The sequence below is a fragment of the Salmo salar genome, chromosome ssa10 (genome assembly GCF_905237065.1).
Source record: "Salmo salar chromosome ssa10, Ssal_v3.1, whole genome shotgun sequence".
NCBI classification, from domain to species: domain Eukaryota; kingdom Metazoa; phylum Chordata; class Actinopteri; order Salmoniformes; family Salmonidae; genus Salmo; species Salmo salar.
The window spans coordinates 61,900,713-61,914,699 of NC_059451.1; the positions used below are offsets into that span (position 1 = coordinate 61,900,713).

General features: G+C 39.7%; 1 protein-coding gene and 1 long non-coding RNA gene across 2 annotated transcripts; one reads left to right on the forward strand and one right to left on the reverse strand.

Moving 5' to 3' along the window:
* The first annotated feature begins 2,352 nt into the window (after positions 1–2,352).
* plscr3a (phospholipid scramblase 3a) lies at positions 2,353–5,542 on the forward strand. Its single transcript, XM_014123906.2, has 7 exons — positions 2,353–2,435; positions 2,864–2,943; positions 3,109–3,151; positions 3,282–3,502; positions 3,952–4,113; positions 4,377–4,538; positions 5,022–5,542. Exons 2-7 carry the CDS (start codon positions 2,887–2,889, stop codon positions 5,079–5,081), a joined length of 705 nt encoding a protein of 234 aa, XP_013979381.1. The 5' UTR covers positions 2,353–2,435; positions 2,864–2,886; the 3' UTR covers positions 5,082–5,542.
* LOC123724434 (uncharacterized) lies at positions 5,434–10,655 on the reverse strand. The gene is made up of 2 exons (XR_006756985.1): positions 10,130–10,655; positions 5,434–6,505 (listed from the first exon to the last, which is right to left on the reverse strand). It is a non-coding gene; the product is annotated as an uncharacterized lncRNA (long non-coding RNA).
* Between the last annotated feature and the right edge of the window lie 3,332 nt (positions 10,656–13,987).

Consider the following 13,987-nt stretch of genomic DNA (forward strand, 5'->3'; position numbering starts at 1 on the left):
CTTATCACGCCGCAACTGGATCTATATATAATGTTTTGGAGAAAATAAGCACATTTGTTTAACCATCATCAAACGAACGTTGTACAATTTCTTGTAAAATAACGATAGATAAATGGTTGGTTCTATTTTTCCTTACACTGTAGGTTTATGTACTTTGACGTGAAGCGGTCAAATTAGCGCTGTATGACCGATTTCTACCTTTAATCCCAGAAAATGGGCATTAACTCAAAGAGCATTGAGGCCTCGACACCATCTTCTTTCTGGGCTAAAAGTACATTTGGCCAAACCTGTGCTCACTGAGTTTCGTCTTCGAAGTCTTTTCCATTTACGAGAGGATGTTTTGTCCATTTCCAATAAGCTGCCAGTCACCATCTGGTGGAATTTTCCGGTACAGCAGAAACTGTCACGTCTGCTCCCGCTCTGCCCTTCCCCTGGCGCTTGAGGGCGCCAGATTACCCTGCATCACACGCTCCTGCCATCCATCACCCACACCTGCCTTCCCTCGTCACTAACATCAGCATTATTGGACTCACCTGGACTCACTTATCACATGTTCATTTCCTCCCCTATATTTGTCTGTTCCCTGCTGCTGCATTGATTGTCTTCTGTCTTTGTATTTGTTTCTGATGCTGTTCCTGTCTCGTCTATGTCAGTTGTTTATTAAATGTTTACTCCCCGTACCTGCTTCGTCCCTCCAGCGTCAGTCCGCGTGACAGAAATATTTCCAAAAATTAAACATTTTATAACACGTAAACCAAATGTCCAAAGTACTTTATTTGATGACTTCCCGAAAGACTGGCCCCTGGGGGACGACCCAAGGCCGTCGGCCTGTTTTAATTACACCCATGGACATCTAGTAAGGGACCGTACATTTGCAATATGGAGATCCTCATCGATCATACAGGAAATGCCGAAGATTGCCCTTAAGGTATGAAGTGACCCACGACATATGCCTAGTTTCCTGAAACGGGTCACCTAGTGTGTGGGAACTCCTTCAAGACTGTTGGAAAAGCATTCCTCGTGAAGCTGGTTGAGAAAATGCCAAGAGTGTGCAAAGCTATCATCAAGACAAAGGGTCACTACTTTGAAGAATCTCAAATGTAAAATATATTTCGATTTGTTTAACACTTTTTTGGATACTACATGATTCCATATGTGTTATTTCATAGTGTCGATGTCTTCACTATTATTAAAAAAATTAAGAAAAACACTTGAATGAGTAGGTGTGTCCAAACTTTTGACTGGTACGGTATGTGTTATAAAAGCCAATCTAACGACTTGTTAGGCTGTATTGCAAGTAGACTAGTGTCTAAACGTTCCCCCGAAGCCCCCTGTCTCTAATTAGCCTACTATTTAATTCAATATAAAACCAAAATATTAGGCCTAACTGGCAGTAGTAGGCTATATGATCTGTGTCAGTTTGGGTGAGTATCTTTCTCTGTTTTCTTCCTACCTCGACTGCACTTCTGTCCTCTACTGCAGCAGCAGCAGCAGCTGACCTGTCATTTCTCACAGACATAGCACTCGGACCAGCAGAAACAGAACTTTTAGCAAATAAGTTGGTTAATAATTTCATACATTTAGCAGCGTCGGTCTCAAGAGCCCTTTTTTTGGTCTCTAAGTATCGGCACTGTCTTTCCGGGTTTCTTTTGTGATCGATGATCTTTTATTCTGACTGAGTGACTTGGGCAAATCTGCCCATGGAGTGCAACAAGTATGAGATATAGGTACACCTCTCCTCCGCAAATAGTCAAACGTGCCAGACATATTCTGTCATAAGTGCATGGACGGTCGACATGACCGAAGATTTGAACAAAAGAAAGACACCTGAGGATAGTTCCTGGGTTTAAGACTGTATCCCTTTGCCCCTTGACAACGACAAAACAATTCTGTTTGTTTTGTCTTGAGAGACAGTATTTTTGTTTTGAAAGGGCTCTTTGTGTAATTTGAGATACGCACTAAATCACATAAGCAAATCTGGGGCTTTTAGTTTCCCCCCCAGGCAGTGTTTTAAAGAAAATGCTTTCCAAGGGGTGCATTCAGATTTAGAAATATAAGTTGTCACTTGTTGCGACATGGGAAGGCTGGTGCTTTCCTTTTGACTTTTTGGTTTGACGAGTTATACGTCAAGCAGGTAACTGTACTCTTTTACAAAATGTTCTAACCTCACGTATACTGTATATGCATTTCTCCTGAGCTCTTTCAGTAAATATATGTGTGTGTAAATCAAAGCGGGAAAAGAGCTTTCAATGTGGGTGCTATTGATCTTGGACTGAAAATACTTTTTCCATCTCACAGTCATGTCAATAAAACACACCTTACACGCATGCATCACTTCTGATTGCTTCGATTATTTAGCACATACAGAGAACAACACCAATACAGAGAGCAACACCTTCAGAAGCTCTGCGCAACAGATAGCAAGGAATTTGGATGTAAGTTGATTCTCAGTACGGATATGTGTTCATTGGTATTCTAAAATTGTTGTTCCATTGTAAGTTCTTACAATATATATATAGTACTATTATATGCTGCATGTATTACTTTGAGCGGAGCTCTGTAAAATTGCCATGACACGTAAAAAGTGGATGTAAGATCAGGGATATCTTAGCTCTAAGAGTCCATCTTCCAATATTTTTTGTTTTGGTATAGTATTTACGTAAAAGAAAAGGAATAGTACTAAGGAATAGTACACATGAACTGGAAAGCAACTTTGAATGGTGCTATTGACTGAGTAGTGTAATGATTAACCATGTAGCTTAGTCCTATGGTTGTAAACTGAGCTTGTAAACCACATTTCACCTAACTTTATTATCCATCCATCCACCATGGTCAATTGTCTGATTAATGTGGGTGTGCTCAGGCCGCTACTGATCCTACCACGCCATGGAAAATAACTTTCGATCAACAGGAGTGCCCCCTGGCCTGGAGTACCTAACACAGGTAAGACAGTGAAGTCAATAGTCTTATATTTTGTTCATGGAACTGTTACCTCAAAAAAGTAAAACGTTAACTTTTATGGGATAAGATAATTGGTTAAGAGATGGGAGAGAGTTGGCCACGGTAGGGAACTCTGTACCCAATCCTACCTTTATCTGTTTGTTACAGATCGATCAAATCTTGATCCATCAGAAAGTGGAACTGCTGGAGGGTAAGGCAGCACATGTTATACACAGCATGCCATTAATTGTAATTACTCCGACATGATATTTACTTCCGATCTCTCACCTCCACCCACATCCCCCATGACCCCTTTCTTCCTATGCTCCCGCTCTCTCTAGCCATCACTTCCTTTGAGACTAAAAACCGGTACGTAATCAAGAACAGTTTGGGACAGGAAATCTACACGGCCAAGGAGGATAGTGACTGCTGTACCCGGAACTGCTGCGGTCCCAACCGCATGTTTGAGATGAAGATCAAAGACCACAGTGGCCAGGAGGTCATGCACCTGGTCAAGCCCTTCCGCTGCACCTCCTGCTTCTGGCCCTGCTGCCTGCAAGAGGTATTATAACTGTTCATAACACACATATTAACATATTATAAAACATCCTTTAACACCCTTACAACAGACACCTCCTGCTACTTCCTCTGCTGTCCGTAAGATGTATTTTATCTGCTTATAATGCATCTTATAACAGACTCATATCACATGTATAACAGACACCTGGTACTTTCCTAGCTGCCTGAAATCGCTTATAATACACTTATTATAACAGAGACCTCTTGCTACTTCCCCTGTTGCTCGCAAGTGGTATTGCCACTTATAACACAGCTTCTAAATAACACAATTATAACACACTTATAACAGAGATGGTCTGCTCAATTTTATCATTGCAAAATTGAAGATAAAAATAACATTGAAGATACTGTTTCAAGGAAACTCTGACGTCTGAATGAATTTTTCTCCATTGACCATTTTCCTCTGTATCTGTGAATGTTTGTCTGTCCTAGATGGAGGTCCAATCCCCTCCTAGCACCACCATAGGTTATGTGGTTCAGAACTGGCATCCCTTCAAGCCAAAACTGTCCATCCTAGGAGCTGCCAAAGAGACTCTCCTGACGATTGAAGGTCCTTTCTGTGCCTGTAGCTGCTGTGGAGATGTTGATTTTGAGGTGAAGAGTTCACCTCATCTACTCCTCTATGTCTGCATAGCACATCACTGGCTGTTAGGGAGAGGACTGTGGTCTATCTCTATTTGTGAGTGTTCAAGTAGCCCTGAGTCTGTTAAACCCTAGGTTGTCCTCATTAGGGCACACTGTAGCAAAACGGGGGAAAAAATTGAGTCCAGGTAATCCCTCACTGTTTCAATCCGTTTTCTTCATTTGCTGCCTAATGAACATCACCCTGATTAGAGTCATTTGTGTTTCTATAACAGGTGATGGGTAAGGACAGTGACCAGCCCATTGGGAGAATAAGTAAGCAGTGGAGTGGGCTGATAAAGGAGGCCTTCACTGACTCAGACAACTTTGGGATCCAGTTCCCCATTGACCTGGATGTCAAGGTGAAGGCTGTGCTGATGGGGGCCTGCATCCTTATTGTAAGTGACAAAGGCTGCGACTTACACAGGCAACCCAATTATGATCTGTGGCCCCATTATTGGCAAAAGCTCAAAATTGGGCTGCCTGTGTAAACCCAGCCATAGGGTTTAGAGCTAAGTCAGATTCAAGTTCATTTGGCATTTGTAGTTAAGAAGACATAGCCTACATTGGAATTCTTTATAGGAGCTCTCTTATATAGTACATTACACACATATACAGTACATATGGATTATAGCCTAAGGGAATTTCTCTATCATTGTGTCAGTGACCTAGTGAAGCAGCCATTGCTGAAAAATGACTGGCAAACCAATCAATTAGTCAGTACTGACACCCCTATTGTCGTGCATCAATATAAAGCCATTATAAATCCTGTCTATTATGATGAATCAAACAATTACGTATTTATGATAGTGTGATGGTCTCCATCGTGCCTATTCATTGTGTATCCATTTTTTCTTTCTTTATTCTTTGTCTCCAAACAGGATTTCATGTTCTTTGAACGCAGTGGTGACGGTGATCAACGGTGTTCTGTATTTGGATGAGAGAGTTTTTGATCATGTACAAATTACATGATACTATAATTGATATTGACATGGCTATTGGATGTATATGAATCACATAACATGACATTTAAAACAAAACAAATACGTGTTCTTTATTAAGTCAATATATTAATCTGTATTTTGAGGTTGTCTAAATACCATATTCAAACATTTGTAACACTGTGTGGGCTTTTTCATTTGAAAATATTGAAATGTCATGTAATAATATTGGGTCTCTCATGTAAAGGATGAAGCACATTCTCAAATATAGCTGCGAGCAGCAATGAATGGGGTTCACTGGATGACAGAAAGAACACAAGATCAGTAGAATAACAAAGCAAGCACTATCATGTATGAATGATCATCATTTATGTGCAATCAGTAAAAGTATTACCATGTTTATCTCTCAATAACACAAGGATAACATAATAATAAAAATATTTTACATTTGTAAAAATCTATTTCTGTAAATTATTTAAATCTCAGTTGGTACACTCCACATTAGCTTTCCAAAGTACTTCAATACACTTTCACAAGAGTAATACGCTAACTGCGCAAACGGCAGTTTCAAATTTTCCAGAATAAACACATTTTACCATCTTTTCCTCAATGCCTTCAGGTTTTCATTCCACTACTTTTTTGGTCACCAATTTACACAAAATACTCTAATGTTAATGTGGAAAAATTGACTATTTGTAAAAAGAAAAAGAAAAAAGAAAAAATGAATAGATTTTCATTAGATACACTGAACAAAAATATAAATGGAATAGACAAAGATTTTACTGAGTTACAGTTCATATAAGGAAATCAGTCAACTGAAAAGAACTCTATGACCACTTTGCGGCTGAGTCGTTGTTGCTTCTAGATGTTTCCACTTCACAATAACAGCACTTGCAGTTGACCGGGGTAGCTCTAGCAGGGCAGAAATGTGACAAACTGAGGACTTGTTGTAAAGGTGGCATCCTATGACGGTGCCCTGTTGAAAGTCACTGAGCTCTTCAGTAAAACCATTCTAATGCCAATGCTTGTCTATGGGGATTGCATGGCTGTGTACTCAATTTTATACACCTGTCAGCAACGGGTGTAGCTGAAATAGCCAAATTCACTCATTTGAAGGGGTGTCCACATACTTTTTTCTTTATATAGTGTACCTTAAAATTAAAATAAAAAAAACAGTCAGTATCTGGTGACCACCATTTGCCTCATATAGTGCAACACATCACCTTCGCGATGAGGCTGTTGATTGTGGCCTGTGGAATGTTGTCCCACTCCTCTTCAATGTCTATGCGAAGTTTCTGGATATTGGTGGGAACTGGAACACACTGTCGTACATGTCGATCCAGAACATCCTGAACATGCTCAATCAGTATTTGGTATTTTATTAGTATCCCCATTAGCTGTTGCGAAAGCAGCAGCTACTCTTCCTGGGGTCCACACAAAACGTGATACATGACATAATACATAACAATAACAGACAAGAACAGAACTACATACATTTTAAAAAGGCACACGTAGCCTACATGTCAATACATACACACAAACTATCAAATAGGGGAGAGGCATTGTGCCGTAAATTATTGCTTTATAGGATAGGGGGCAGTATTGACACGGCTGGATAAAAAACATATCCGATTTAATCTGGTTACCACTCCTACCCAGTAACTAGAATATGCATATACTTATTACATATGGATAGAAAACACCCTAAATTTTCTAAAACTGTTTGAATGGTGTCTGTGAGTATAACAGAACTCAAATGGCAGGTCAAAACCTGAGAGATTCCTTTACAGGAAGTGGCCTGTCTGACCATTTCTTGAACTTCTTTTCCATCTCTATCATTTACTAAGGATCTCTGCTCTAACGTGACACTTCCCACGTCGTCCATAGGCACTCAGAGCCCGGGAAAAAACAGAATGTCGTCATTCCAGCCCCAGGCTGAAACACATTATCGCCTTTCTCAAGTGGCCGATCAAGGGACACTGGGCTTATGCGCGTGACCCCGACCGCCCCCGCCTTTGGGATTTTTTCCTCTGTTTGCCGAAAAGGAGATTCCCTGTCGGAATATTATCGCTTTTCTACGAGAAAAATGTCGTAAAAATTGATTTTAAACAGCGGTTGACATGCTTTGAAGTACGGTAATGGAATACTTAGAATTTTATTGTCACGAATTGCGCCATGCGCGTGACACTTCTTTACTATTTCGGATAGTGTCTGGAACGCACGAACAAAAACGCCGCTATTCGGATATAACGATGGATTATTTTGGACCAAACCAACATTTGTTATTGAAGTAGCAGTTCTGGGTGTGCATTCTGACGAAGACAACAAAAGGTAATCAAACTTTTATAATAGTAAATATGATTATGGTGAGTGCTAAACTTGCCGGGTGTCTAAATAGCGAGCCCGTGATGCCTGGGCTATGTACTTAGAATATTGCAAAATGTGCTTTCACCAAAAAGCTATTTTAAAATCGGACATATCGAGTGCATAGAGGAGGTCTGTATCTATAATTCTTAAAATAATTGTTATGCTTTTTGTGAACGTTTATCGTGAGTAATTTAGTAAAATGTTAGCGAATTCCCCGGAAGTTTGCGGGGGTATGCTAGTTCTGAACGTCACATTCTAATGTAAAAAGCTGGTTTTTGATATAAATATGAACTTGATTGAACAAAACATGCATGTATTGTATAACATAATGTCCTAGAGTTGTCATCTGATGAAGATCATCAAAGGTGAGTGCTGCATTTAGCTGTCTTCTGGGTTTTGGTGACATTATATGCTGGCTTGAAAAATGGGTGTCTGATTATTTCTGGCTTGGTACTCTGCTGACATAATCTAATGTTTTGCTTTCGTTGTAAAGCCTTTTTGAAATCGGACAGTGTGGTTAGATTAACGAGAGTCTTGTCTTTAAATAGCTGTAAAATAGTCATATGTTTGAGAAATTGAAGTAATAGGATTTTTAACGTTTTGAAAATCGCGCCACAGGCTTGCAGTGGCTGTTACGTAGGTGGGACGAATTCGTCCCGCCTAGCCTAGAGAGGTTAACATCAGTACATAGCATCTCAATGTATTACAAATAGCTTTATCCTTATTAATACATTCTATACAACCATGTGGATGCAAGTCTCAAGCCTGAGGCTATTATATAAACCGTTTTATGGTAATATGGCTATATTGTCTCTTCTGAGTATCACAAAATTGTACCAAGCGGACCAGTTCGTAGCTGGATTCTTCACCAATCTTCCATACCTTCTCCAGAACACAAATGTTGCTCGGTTCCCCAATTCTGTGAGTTGGAAGAATTTACTGTGTCTCTCTATGGGCCATGTGACCAGAGAATCTTCTCTGGAATTTTACCACTCCTTCACACAGGGACTGGGTGGGGGAAGGTAGGTTGGGGGATGGTGCAAGGGGGGGGAGGGGGTCAACTGTCCTCCCTGTACTCAAAGAGGCCAACGTCATGACACTGGGTTAGCCAAAGCAGCTACCTAACCCATTGATTTCCACTTGTCCTTAACCTGTTGAGGACAGACGTTCCACTAGCGGAACCCCGTTCCGCCTGCGGAACCCCTAGCCAACAGCCAATGGCATCGCATGGCGCGAAATACAAAACCAACTAAAATACCACAATTCAATTTTATCAAACAATCAACTATTTTACACCATTTTAAAGATAAGACTCTCGTTAATCTAAGACTCTCGTTAATCAAAAAGGCTTTACAGCGAAAGCAAAACATTAGATTATGTTAGGAGATTATTTAGACACAAATCACACAGCCATTTTCCAAGCAAGCATATATGTCACATAAACCAAAACCACAGCTAAATGCAGCACTAACCTTTGATGATCTTCATCAGATGACACTCCTAGGACATTGTTATACAATACATGCATGTTTTGTTCAATCAAGTTCATATTTATATCAAAAACCAGCTTTCTACATTAGCATGTGACGTTCAGAACTAGCATACCCACCGAAAACTTCCGGTGAATTTACTAAATTACTCACGATAAACGTTCACAAAAAACATAACAATTATTTTAAGAATTATAGATACAGAACTCCTTTATGCAATCGCGGTGTCCGATTTTAAAATAGCTTTTCAGTGAAAGCACATTTTGCAATATTCTGAGTAGATAGCCCGGCCATCATGGCTAGCTATTTTGACACCCACCAAGTTTGGCACTCACCAAACTCAGATTTACTATAAGAAAAATTTGATTACCTTTGCTGTTCTTCGTCAGAATGCACTCCCAGGACTTCTACTTCAAAACCCAATGTTGAATAATCCATAGTTATATCCAAATAGCTGCGTTTTGTTCTTGCGTTCAAGACACTATCGAAGGGTGAGGCGCCGGCACATATCGTGACAAAACATTTCAAAATATTCCATTACCGTACTTCGAAGCATGTCAAACGCTGTTTAAAATCAATTTTTATGCGATTTTTCTCGTAAAATAGCGATAATATTCCGACCGGGAGACCTTGTTTTCGTTCAAAGACTGAAAATAGAAAATGGAGTCTTCACATGCATGCGCGCACCCGTGTCATTGTTCTCAGATCGACCACTTTCCAAAACCCCTACTGTTTTTCGCCCAGGGACTGCAGAGTCATCATTCCCCGTTCTGGCGCCTTCTGAGAGCCTTAGAAAATGTCACGTTACAGCAGAGACCCTCTATTTTCCATAAAGAGGCTATAGAAGGACAAGAAATGGTCAGAGAGGGCACTTCCTTTATGGAATCTTCTCAGGTTTTGGCCTGCCATATGAGTTCTGTTATACTCACAGACACCATTCAAACAGTTTTAGAAACTTTAGGGTGTTTTCTATCCACATCTACGAATTATATGCATATTCTAGTTTCTGGGCAGGAGTAATAACCAGATTAAATTGGGTACGTTTTTTTATCCGGCCGTGAAAATACTGCCCCTTATCCTAAACAGGTTAAAACACAATTTCAACAGCAGAATTATATCTTAGAAATACTTATCTTACTCCAGAAATATATATTATTACAAAAGGCAGAAGGTAATTAAAGTGCAACTTACCTCTGATTGTGTCTGGCTGAGAACCCAAGAACAAACAAATCTTGAGGAGTGAAGTGTTCTTCACTTCAAGAATTGTGGAGGAGATACAACTGGGTTTGACGGACAACTTTGAGAGACAATGGACTTAAGAGTTTTGACGACAAGCTATTTCTAATACATTTCATTGGTCAAGGAGTTGTGAAACATTCATACAAACGTAAAGGGGAACCAATATTGTAATGAAACAGCAGGAAGCAGGTCTCGAACCCTGGACCTTCTAGCCCGAAGTCCAGTGCGCTATCGACTGTGCCGCAAAAGCAAGCTCCAGCGTCAGAGTTGACATCCGCACTTATAAACCCAGGGTCGTCACAATACTATAGATTCAAGTTAAAAAAAAAATCTAAAAAAATCAACAACATTTTGATAAGGAGGATTTCATCCGACAGCGACGACATAATAATATAAATATATGTATATGAAATGATTTGGTAACATGTAAAAGAGTAAAAAGTAAGTTACTTCCTTCAGAAATTCAGTAAGAGTACAAGTACAGCCCACAGAGTAACTAGAAAAGTACAAGTTCCTCCCAAAATTCAAAGGTCAGTAGTGGGACGGATTCAAACCCATGCCTACGCTGGCATATGTGTGCCATTGTCAGCAGCTGTACCCACTGGACCACACGTGTACTGAGATAAACATGAATGTATTTTGCCTAATGCTTGCCTTGAACATAAAATAAAACAATTGATCTAAAAAAAAGCAGATTTTCAAAAACAAAAAATAAATCTACCCCCTACAAATATTGACCATTTATTATTATCTACATAAGAATTCACACGAGACGCGCTGTAGACCGCAAGTAAGCTCCTGCAGCCTAAGTTATTGCACAGCTTGAAAACACTGCTTCCAGGTGCCCCCTGGCGGTGATACATAAAAATATATATACAGTACCAGTCAAAAGGTTGGACCCACGAACTCATTCAAGGGTTTTTCTTTATCTTTACTATTTTCTACATTGTAGAATAATAGGGAAGACATCAAAACTATAAAAAGAAATGACATATGGAGTCATGTAGTAACCAAAAAAGTGTTAAACCAATCAAAATATATTTCATATTTGAGATTCTTCAAAGTAGGCACCCTTTGCCTTGATGACTGCTTTGCACACTCTTAGGACTCTCAACCAGCTTCACCTGGAATGCTTTTCCAAAAGTCTTTCCCACATATGCTGAGCACTTGTTGGCTGCTTTTCCTTCACTCTGCGGTCCAACTCATCCCAAACCATCTCAATTCGGTTGAGGTCAGGTGATTGTGGAGGCCAGGTCATCTGATGCAGCACTCCATCACTCTCCTTATTGGTTAAATAACCCTTACACAGCATTTAGGTGTGTTGGGTCATTGTCCAGTTGAAAAACAAATGAAAGCCCCACTAAGCGCAAACCAGATGGGATGGCGTATCGCTCCAGAATGCTGTGGTAGCCATGCTGGTTAAGTGTGCCTTGAATTCTAAATAAATCACAGACAGCGTCACCAGCAAAAAGCACCCCCACACAATCACACCTCCTGCTCCGTGCTTCACGGTGGGAACCACACATTCGGAGATCATCCGTTCACCTACTCTGTGTCTCACAAAGACACAGCAGTTGGAACCAAAAATCTCAAATTTCACTTAAACCAAAGGACAGATTTCCACTGGTCTAATGTCCATTGCTCGTGTTTCTTGGTCTGTGTAAGTCTCTTCCTCTTATTGGTGTCCTTTAGTAGTGGTTTCTTTTCAGCAATTTGACCATGAAGGCCAGATTCACACAGTCTCCTCTGAACAGTTGATGTTGAGATGTGTCCGTTACTTGAACTTTGTGAATTTTTTTATTTGGGCTGCAATTTCTGATGCTGGTGACTCTAATGAAGTTATTCTCTGCAGCAGAGGTAACTCTGGGTCTTTCTTTCCTGTGGTGGTCCTCATGAGAGCCAGTTTCATCATAGCGCTTGATGGTTTTTCAGGACAGCACTTGAAGAAACTTTAAAAGTTCTTGACATTTTTCCATATTGACTGACCTTCATGTCTTAAAGCAATGATGAACTGTCATTTCTCTTTGCTTATTTGAGTTGTTCTTGCCATAATATGGACTTGGTATTTTACCAAATAGTGCTATCTTCTGTATGCCACCCCTACCTTGTCACAACACAACTGATTGACTCAAACGCATTAAGGAAATAAATTCCACAAATTAACTTTTAACCAGGCACACCTGTTAATTGAAATGCCTTCTTCATGAAAATGGTTGAGAGAATGCCAAGAGTGTGCAAAGCTGTCATCAAGGCAAAGGGTGGCTACATTGAAGAATCTCAAATATATTTAGATTTGTTTAACCTCTCTGGGCAGGCGGGACGAAATTCCCTGCCAATTGAAGCCCGCTTTAACCACACTCCATGCACCGCAGAAAGCGGGGATCTTTTTCAGACCATATAATGAAAACGAAATAGCACTATTATTATGTCAGCAGAGCCGCCCAAATAATAAAATAAAAAAGGCAGTAAATGCAGCACTCGCCTTTGATGATCTTCTCTAACCAATGTATTTTTTCAATCAAGTTCATATTTATATCAAAAACCAGCTTTTTACATTAGCATGTGACGTTCAGAACTAGCATACACCTACACCTATGCGCACAACAGTAAACCGATAATCTCATAGATAACCTCACCTGAATACCATATTCATAATGTATCAAATACTTCCGGGGAATTTACTAACAGTTTGCTAAATTACTCACGATAAACGTTCACAAAAAGCATAACAATTATTTTAAGAATTATAGATACATTACTCCTCTATGCACTCGATATGTCCGATTTTAAAATAGCTTTTCGGATGAAGCACATTTTGCAATATTCTAAGTACATAGCCCGGCATCACAGGGCTAGTTATTTAGACACCCACGCAGTTCAGCCTTCACCAAAATCACATATCCTATAAGAAAAATGTTCTTACCTTTCTTGTTCTTCGTCAGAATGCAGTCCCAGGACTTCTTCTTCAATAACAAATGTAGGTTTGGTCCCAAATAATCCATCATAATAATCCATTATATCCAAACAGCGACGTTTTCTTCGTGAGTTCTAGACACTATCAGAATGGTAATCCACGGTCACGAGCATAGCGCATGGCGTGACAAAAAATGTCTAAATATTCCATTACCGTACTTCGAAGCATTTCAACCGCTGTTTAACCTCTATGGGCTAGGTGGGACGCTAGCGTGCCACCCGTGGTGCACTCCATCAACAGCAGGTGCATTTCAAGAGCGGCAAATTTGAATCCAAATAAATGTCAAAATTCAAATTTTTCAAACATACAACTATTTTACACCCTTTGAAAGATAAACATCTCCTTAATCTAACCACGTTTTACGATTTCAAAAAGGTTTTACGGCGAAAGCATAAATTTAGAGTAAGTTAGGACAGTACATTTACAAGAGTTGTGTGTAATGTTTTGTCAATTCAAAGACAGGGTCACCAAAACCATAAAACCAGCTAAAATGATGCACTAACCTTTTACAATCTCCATCAGATGACACTCCTAGGACATTATGTTAGACAATGCATGCATTTTTAGTTCTATCAAGTTCATATTTATATCCAAAAACAGCGTTTTACTATGGCATTGATGTTGAGGAAATCGTTTCCCTCCAATAACCGGCAGTCAAGTCAGCGTCACAAATTAAATAATTAAAATTAGAAAACATTGGTAAAATATTATATTGTCATTTAAAGAATTATAGATTTACATCTCTTGAACGCAATCAACTTGCCAGATTCAAAAATAACCTTACTGGGAAATCACACTTTGCAATAATCTGAGCACTGCGCCCAGAAAAATACGGC